At 51.5% G+C, this 8,702-nt stretch overlaps 1 protein-coding gene across 3 annotated transcripts in view; it reads right to left on the reverse strand.

Annotated features, from left to right (window-relative positions):
* Nucleotides 1-317: 317 nt before the first annotated feature.
* The window catches only part of Tcp11 (t-complex 11), a 17,452-nt gene continuing 9,067 nt past the window's right edge, over nt 318-8,702 (reverse strand). For 2 of the 3 annotated variants that reach the window (XM_015487926.2, XM_048805738.1), the window contains exons 4-9: nt 5,816-6,036; nt 5,011-5,147; nt 4,559-4,776; nt 4,287-4,468; nt 3,319-3,482; nt 318-2,589 (exon numbers count right to left, since the gene is read on the reverse strand). In XM_015487926.2, the coding sequence (XP_015343412.1) occupies nt 2,357-2,589; nt 3,319-3,482; nt 4,287-4,468; nt 4,559-4,776; nt 5,011-5,147; nt 5,816-6,036 (1,155 nt within the window). In that variant the 3' untranslated portion in view covers nt 318-2,356. Of the gene's footprint in view, nt 2,609-3,318; nt 3,483-4,286; nt 4,469-4,558; nt 4,777-5,010; nt 5,148-5,815; nt 6,037-8,702 lie in introns of those variants that run through there. The other variant, XM_048805739.1, reaches the window with a different exon arrangement.

The following is an 8,702-nucleotide window of genomic DNA, read 5'->3' on the forward strand; positions in this document are numbered from 1 at the left end:
AGAAGTTGGAGGCCAGTCTGAACAACATAGCAAGACCCCCATCTCCAGAAAAAAAGCCACCAGACACCATTTTCAAGTGGTGTTACCCCATGAATGCAAGGGTGATTCATCGTAGGAACATCAAATCATGTTAATATGTCACACAAATACAATGAAGAAAACCCCATGATCATTTCTTGATTCAGGAAAAAGCATTCAAACAACTTTTTCATGATAAACATGCTACATTATGAATCTTGAAAACTGAAAGAAGTCAGAAGTCAGGAACAGCTACATGAGCTGGACACAGCAGTGCTCACCTGTAGTTTCAGTTACTCAGGAGGCCGAGGCAAGAGGATCCCAAGTTTGAGGTCAGCCTGTCTTATAAGTTTTGTAGAAAGGGCTGGGGAGAAGGGGATGTGGCTCAGTGTTGGTAAAGCGCTTGCCCAGAGCACACACGCGAAGGCTGGGGAATGAAATGCAGCTCTGTGGTGGTCTTGCCTTAGCATGTCCAAGGCCCTGGGCTCAACCAGCGTGGCTCAAAGGAAAACAAAAGGATCCGTGAACTATCCAGAGTCAGAAAACCCATCAAGACACAAAGCAGGTCAGTGGTTACCAGGGGCGAGGAGGGGGCAGGACGGAGCCACTTGTCACTAGAATGGAATTTCCTTTTGTGCTGATGAAAATGTTCTGGACTTAGCCAGGATCTTGGATGCCATTGTGAACGATTCAGTATCACCGACAGCAAACTTCATGTTCTATCTACAATTTAAAATACAAAAAATACTAAATCCCCTCAAAACAGTGAGGAGGATTGAATGGACTTAGAGACAGGATCCTTGTCTCTTCCATGTAGAAGCACAAGAAAAAACAATTCGAAATATCTAGTTAGTTGATTATTCCAGATTTTAATGATTGAGTACAAAGTCAGGTTCTACTGCCAGCCCGGCGTCAGCGCCACAGCCCGAGCTCTTCCCCACAGGAATCCCTCAAGAGCACCTCTGCCTCTAAGAGCCTGAGGCTTCCAAAATGTGGATGGCTTCAAAATCAGATTGTTGCAAATCAGAGAATCCAGTTCACCAAGCCTCACTGTTACTCAACACACCACCTTTTCTGGGCTCCCCTGTCCTGAGGCTGTGCAGGTGGGAGACTGGAAACTTGGAATGATCCACGCCCCCAGCTTTCTGGTCACCCCTAGACTCTATCCTCTAGCAAAGGGCCTCCATTAGGGGAGAGCCCTAGATCTAGAACTCAAATCTCTCCGTGTTGCCACTGCTACATTCAGAGCATTACACCTCCGTCTCTTGAATGGCGAGTGTTGTTGATCTTCCCGCCCCTTGAGAAGGCACCCTAGTGCACCTTCATGTTCTCTTGTCCATTACAAAGAGATCACATCTGGATCACACCTGCCTCATCTCAACCACACTATGTTGGGGCTGCTCTGTTGCAGTCGGCCTGAAAACCATGGGTTGGAAACCTACAGTCCGAGAGAAGCAGGCCCTTTCCTAGAACCTTCCCGACTGGTGTCTATCAGTGACAAGGAGCCCCTCCCAGACCAGAGGGGAGCTGGAGGGAAGCCCGCCCCCTCTGAGCACAATCATCCCTCTGTCTGAAGAACAGGTGTTCTAAGCTCAGAGACGGAGCAGGAGACTCGCTGGGCTAGAGAACAGGACCAGGAAAACTGACCTAAAGGCCCCAGCTGAACCCCGACAACCTGGAAGGACCGGTGAGTGCTGATCCCTGTCCCCAGCGCCCATGGGCATCCAGCTGCCAGTCTGCAACTGCGACTCAAGATGAAGCTGAGGCTTTTCCTGTTCCTTTACTTCTGGGATCATCTGAAACCTTCAGGGGAATCTAGTCCTGACCATGAGCTTCCTAACTGCTTCCAACCATGCCCTCTGCCCATCTGAACTGGACGAAACAAAGGCGTCCCGAGAAGTCCTTAGACTCACATCATGGATAATTCCATGGGAGTTCTCAGAGAAATGCTTCACCCTTAAGAGAAACTAATGCTAGGACCTAGTGTCTTGGATGCTCAGCTGCACGTGCTTAAAGGGGACCTAAGGCCAAAGAAGGGGACATGGGGCCTGTTGACTTCTCAGCTAGCTCTGGGCTGAGGGCCGAGGCCTGACCTCAGCTGAAGCACAGGAAGAGTGGAGGGTTGTTTTTGTTTTGTTTTTCTTTTCTTTTACTTTGCAGTTTGAACGTTCATTGGTGAATGGGTTTGGACCAGTTGGCATTCACTTGCTAGTCCCTTCAGCCCTGGCATACTGGCGGTGGGGATCGGGCCTCGCTGCCCTGCCAGTCAAGGTGACGTTACCCAGGAAGATGATGGCCTTCTCCTGAGTCCAATATGCCAGGGCTCTGAGTGGTGCTATCAGAGAGACTCCACTTTGGCGCTCAGGGCCTGAGCGGGGGAGACGAGGGTCTTGAGGATCTCCGTGTAGTAGGGGCCAAACACCTGCTGGTTGTTATGTGTCAGGTTCACAAACTTCTGGCCCAGTTCCGCCAGCTCTGCCTCAATGAGGGTGAGGCCTCCGGGAAGGTCTAACAGAGATCGCTGCACTCCAAGAACCAAACAGCACTTGAGAAACAAGTGGATCCGCTGATCTGTGAGCAGGAAGAGAGAGAGGGGGGAAAGGGCAGATTTCAGGGAGAAGCACTGGGCCTGCACTCCACTCACCGCCTTCCAAGCTCAGAGATGAAGCAGCCCGCCCACTCCCCGCAGAAAGGGAAGGTGGCTTTGCTGAGGTTATGCAGCACTTAAGGGTCAGTCAGTTTCTGAGCGTTCAGGAAGGCCTAAGTGGCCATCAGTCCATCCTACTGAGAATCTGGCCTGCAGGAGGATCTCAGCTGCCCAAGTCCAGGGTCTCCATTCCAACAGGTGGACAGGGCAATTCCTCACCCTGGGGACATGGGTTTCAGCCTGTTCAGCAACACTGTTTGTTGTTTTGTTTTTGTGGCGCTGGGGATGGAACTCAGGCCTGATGCACACTAGGCAGACTGTCCTACTGAGCGGCACCCCAGCCCAGCAATAATTTCTTGTTGGCAGGGGTGTGTGTGTGTGTGTGTCCCTACTGGGGGATGCCAAGGGTCTCAGATTACAGTTGAGAGAACACCCAGTGGGCCAGGGTGACATGTCCAGTTTGGACAATATCCCACACCCAAAGGGTCATGAATCCCTGGGAGCAAATCTTCCTTAGAGCATAGTCAGTCCTTGAACTGCAAAGGGACGTAATTCCAGCCTGGTAAACGGCGGCTGCCCAGTGACCCGGTCTGTAATTGTTGTGGTTCAGTGAGTGACGTTCTGGGCTGGGACACTCCCTCTGGGACACTCACCGATGACGCTGCGGACGCAGTTCTCCTTCTTGGCGATGTTCTCAAGCTGCCCTGTCAGAGAGGACGTGTTCTCACTGCTCAGCGCAGCCAGGCCCATGGTCTTGAGGCTTTGGTGGATTTCCTGAGACACCTGCTCGCTCACAGTCTTCATAGCCTCCTCAGGCCTAGACCAGGAAAGAAAGTCAGCTGGCACCCAGTGGTGACCCTGGCAGAGGCACAGAGACACAGCAAACTCCACAGGAATTTAGGCCCAGTTGAGAGCGAGTCCCAGCCATCTACCCAGCCCCACCCCCTGGCAAGGCCCAGGCCCCGTGGACAGGCCCCTGTCCAGGTACTGTGTCCTCTCTGCTTCCTTCGAAGACACCACCTGTTTCCACCCACAGTACCACGTCCTACTCCTTGGAAGACAGACTATAAAACCAACTCTGGAAGGGGCTTAGCTCTGCCCCAGGAGCCACCATCCACATTCCTTTGTCCGTGGACTTTATATGGACATTTTAAAGATTTTCCTTGGTCCTCTATCCTACCTCATCAGTTACAATCCTGTCCTTCTGGGGTTGGTGGGGTCGGGTTTTTGTGATGCTGGGAATTGGCCCAGAGCCTCGTAGTGCCGGGCAGGCTCGGCGTGACCTCTGAGTCACATCCCAGCCCTCACCTTGGCCTCTAGTTCTTCTCTGCCTGGACTCAGGGGTGTTCAGTCACTGTGGCTGACTGACCAACTCCTGGGTATGCCTAACACCGGCCGTGACGTTCCCACAACAATGAAGGGCTGGTGTCTAACGACCCCTTTGCTACTAAGCATCCTCCACACTACCCTTTTTGGAAGAAAGTTTTATTTTTCTTTGTCACAAGCCTCAAGATCACTTAGGGAAAGAAACCACTGCTTGTGGGTGGCCCCCGAGGGCCTGTGGTCTGTGGTGGGCAGGAAGCAGTGATTCACCGTCTACTCTAAGAGACCTTGCGCTCACCTGGTCTTAAATTCCTCCATCAGGGACTTGGTAATGCGTTTCAGTTTATCCACAAACTGGGGCGAACCAAACAAAACGCTGCCAGAGAAACTGCTGGCCACGAGCAGGACCGAGGCCAGGATGGTTAACTGGTGCAACTGGGACTCGAGGTCCTGCAGCCGGGTTCTGTCCATCAGCAGGGTCTGGGGAGCAGAGGTCAGCGGTCATTCAGGACAGCACGGTGGTGACAGAAAGCCAGAATACAGACCAAGGCAAGACCCCCACATTCCTACCTCGGGGAACTCTTCGTTTTCAGGGTCCCAGAGAAGGAGGTTCAGGAAGCCCTGGGACAGCACCATCGTGGGGCTCAGGGGCTCCGAGTTGCTGGCTGCCTCACTTGGCGCAGGGCCCGCCACGTTGGAAGAGTCAGGCGGGTCAAGGGCCGCGGAGGGTGGAGTGGACAGGTCGGCCGCTGCTTGCGTCAGCCACTTGGTGGTGTGGTCCAGGAGACCTGGGGCGGGGAGCGGGGGTGACAGCATCTTTGGCACCTTTTCCCCTGGGGCCTGAAGACCAAGGTTCCTTTCAAAATGTCCTGGTTAGTAAGTAAGTGCTTTGGGGTCTCTCTGTCTTCAAGTTCCTTCTCCCTCCCCTTACCTGAGGGAGAAACTTTCTATTCTTAAAAGAGCCCGCATGGGCTCGGGAAGGTCTCATCAGCTCCCCCCCTCCCCCCCTCCGCCGCTCGTACTCGGCTGCTTGTTGAGCTGTTCCTGGAATTTGGCCCGCTCCAGCTGGATGGAGTGCTCCTGGAGGTGTGGCTGCAGGCTCTGGATGGTGTAGTTCACCATGTCCATCTTCATCAGGCCCAGGACCTGGAAGATCCCTCTGACACGGGAGACAGAACAGTCACACCATGAAGGGAATCTAGTGAGGGACGCCCACCTGGGCGGCGGTCATGGCGTCTCTGTTCTCTGGGATCGGGGAGGTCTTAGGACCCACTCAGTCCCACCTCCCACGTCTACAGACACGGGACATGACCCGAAGCCCAGAGGGAGGGAGTGGCACAACTAGGAAGAGCTCCGTCTCTTCCCACAGTGGTCATTCTGCTGTCGCCTATAAAGGGTGGTCAGGGAGGGACACACCAGCTTGTCAGGGGTGTCCTCCGCGCAGTGGGATTACAGGGGATGCTATTTTGACTCTCTGGGCAATGGCGGCTTCTTTGTTTTCTCTTCCTGGGTCTCGGTTCCTTAGTTCCTACAGCTGTCCATCACTGACCCTTAGACTATGTGAAATGGGCAAGAGAAAACCCGGGGAACGGATGGCTTCACTCTTTAGGAGAGAGGATTTTTGTCTTATGGTAGCATGTCACACAGCGGAGTCCCCCACAGACAAGGCCATGATGGGGCCGTCTTTGGAAAAGACGAGAGGAGAACAGGGGTGTTAGGTCTTTGGCGGGGAAGAGTCAGCCCAGACGATGGCTATGACCCGTGTCTGGCTCCACTTTCCCCGGCCGGGGCAGGAGCAGGTTTCGGGGGTCAGCATGAGTCTCACACCTCAGTAACCGAACGGGGTCGGTGATGTTCTCGAGTTTCTGTACGGCTTCATCTCGGACCGGAGCGCACAGCAGAGTCATCATGTTGAGGATGTACTTTGAAAGGTAAGGGACGTCCAGGGCTCCGTGTTCTGCCTCCTGCTTGATCAACTCCATGTCCAGAGCTTCTTCAATCTCACTTCTCAGGCGGTTCTGACGCGGTAACAGCAGTGACAGCAAGATCTGCCCAGGACAGAAGGTCAAGAGGAGTCCGGTTCTGTTCAGAGTCCCAACTTTCCCCAGTGGGGAAATCTCTTACCCTGAGCCACACCCCAACCCTGTGCCACCCCTTTAGCCAGGGACAGCCTGTATCTTTTTAAGATTTTTTTTTAGTTGTAGATGGACACAACACCTTTGTTTTATGTATTTATTTCTATGTGGTGATGAGGATCAAACCCAGGGCCTCACGCGTGCTAGGCGAGTGCTCTACCACTGAGCCCCAGCCCTCCAGGTTATATCTTTTTTTAAGAATATGAAGAAGGGTTTATTTTAAAAGGGATAACAGATTTCTCCCAGGAGGGAGAGGGGCCATAGCTGGTGTCCTGGTACCCCAGGAGGTGGGCATCCTGGGCCTCCTTTGTTCTCCTCCCCTCCTCTCTCCTTCCTGCGTATGTGACAGGAACTGCTTGGTGAGATGGCCAAAAGGTGGATCCCAGCCTGTATCTTTTGAGGAACACAATTTGAGCCTCTAAATTCCTTATAGGATATTATTTATCTTTATTTAGAGGCCAATGATAATTCAGATTTTAAGAGGACCAATTATAGCAATAATGTAACATTTTCTATACAAAATGGGATAAAGAGATGAATAAAATTAAGGAGTGTGATTAAGAAGTACAGAGTACAACAAACATCAAATGTCATCACATGATGTGACCATTCAGTTGTAAAGGGAGGCCTCCTGGAGAGGCAGTGACCAAACAGACCAGGGAGCTGCTCAGAGGCCCCTGAAGTCACCTGTTAAACCCAAAAATCTAAGTTCCCGGTGGACAGGGATTCGGATTCACCTCTCTGCCTCTGGAACACACACTGAGGCGAGGCCTGGGCCCCAGGCTTCATCCAGGGGAGCGCTGTGTGTCAGAGCAGGTCCCCGTCCACCTTCACATTAGAGAAGACGGCGCTGCGCACACTCCCGATCCTAACGGTCGAGTTAGGACAGTTACCAGTTGGGAGACTGTTCCAAACCAGCCCTGCAGCGCCTGCTCTGAGAAGATGGGGCTGGTCCTTGAACTCCTGTTCCTTTGCTGGTTGGGAGGCTGTTGTGCATGGAAGGCACCAAAGGGATTCTCAGGAGGAAGGGCCTTCCTCCCTGGCTCCGGCCCTCTCCTCCCAGCAATTTCCTACCTCTCAGAAGCGTCTCTGTTCAAACCAGGCGTGCTTCCTGCCTCCTACCGTACCCTGACTGACCAACAAGTCGGCCCGTAAGTGAGGTTTGAACTCCAGCACTTGCCCCTGGATCCCATGAGCAGGACACAGTGAGCGCTTGAGACGCCTCAAAGAGATGATGCAGACCAGAAGGCGGAGACCACCCCCACATACACTCAGAGGCCGGCACACCTCGTGGTTTCTACGGCTGCAGGGGTCTGGGCTTATCAGGTATCCCCTCCGAGACGAAAAACAAGTAACAAGTTGCTACCTTCAAACCACTACCATCACAACAGAGGCACACTTGGGAGGCTTTTCTGGATTTTTGAGGCAATACACCAGATTCGAGTTTACTCGTTTAGAATCACTCATAAGGTTACAAATCTCCAGTGAGTAGCAGAGCAAGAGCAGGCTCTGCAGCAAGTTCAGACGGCAGCACAAGCCACTCTACAGCCTGGGTCTTATGAGCCAGGAGACCCAATGGCACCTTAAGTGTCCGTGGTCATCAAGGATGCTGTGAAGAAATGTCTTGCAAGCAACCGTAGGAGAATCCCAACATAGACCTTTGGGATTCTGAAGCACATCGACACCCTCTGTTGCAGATAACTATCTGCCTTTTGAGAAATGGCTCCCTACTGAGCCTATGGCATCAAGTGACCATAGGGCTGAGCTTCCCACCAGGAGCTAGGTGCTGTGTGACGGACCCAGCCAATCTCAGTGGACAAGCACAACAGGAATACATCATCAAATAAAATGGCCCATAAGCAACCAAGCATTTAATGGAAAAAAAAACTACAGACATATAGACCAACAGAGAGAGATCCCAGAAGGAAACATGGTCAAATGATTTTGAACAGCAAGGCCAAGAGCATTTGATGGGGGAAAGAACATCTTTTTCAACAAATGGTGTTGGAAAAATACCACACATAAAAGAAAAAAATATCTGCACATAAAAGAATGAAGCTGAATGAAGTTATTTATTAAAAAATAATTCAAAATGGATCAAAGATCTAAAACCTAAGAGCTGAAACTATGAAACACTTAAAACAGATCATAGGAAGGGCTGGGGTGTGGCTTGGTGGAAGAGCACTTGCTAATGTGGGTGAGGCCCTGGGTTTGATCCCCAGCACTACAGAGAAGGAAAAAAAAAAAATCAATAGACTTATTCATGATCCTGAATTTGGTAAACTTCATCAAAATTAAAACTTTTGAGCATCATAAGACAAAAAAAATATGAAAACACTAATCAAAGAATAGGAAAATATTTGCAAGTCATATATCTACAAAGATAAAGTATCTAGAATATGTAAAGAACACCTAGGGGCTGGGGATGTGGCTCAAGCGGTAGCGCGCTCGCCTGGCATGCGTGCGGCCCGGGGTTCGATCCTCAGCACCACATACAAACAAAGATGTTGTGTCTGCCGATAACTAAAAAAATAAATATTAAAAATTCTCTCTCTCTCTCTCTCTCCCCCCCCCCCCCC

This window comes from Marmota marmota, unplaced genomic scaffold, assembly GCF_001458135.2.
Source record: "Marmota marmota marmota unplaced genomic scaffold, marMar, whole genome shotgun sequence".
NCBI lineage: Eukaryota > Metazoa > Chordata > Mammalia > Rodentia > Sciuridae > Marmota > Marmota marmota.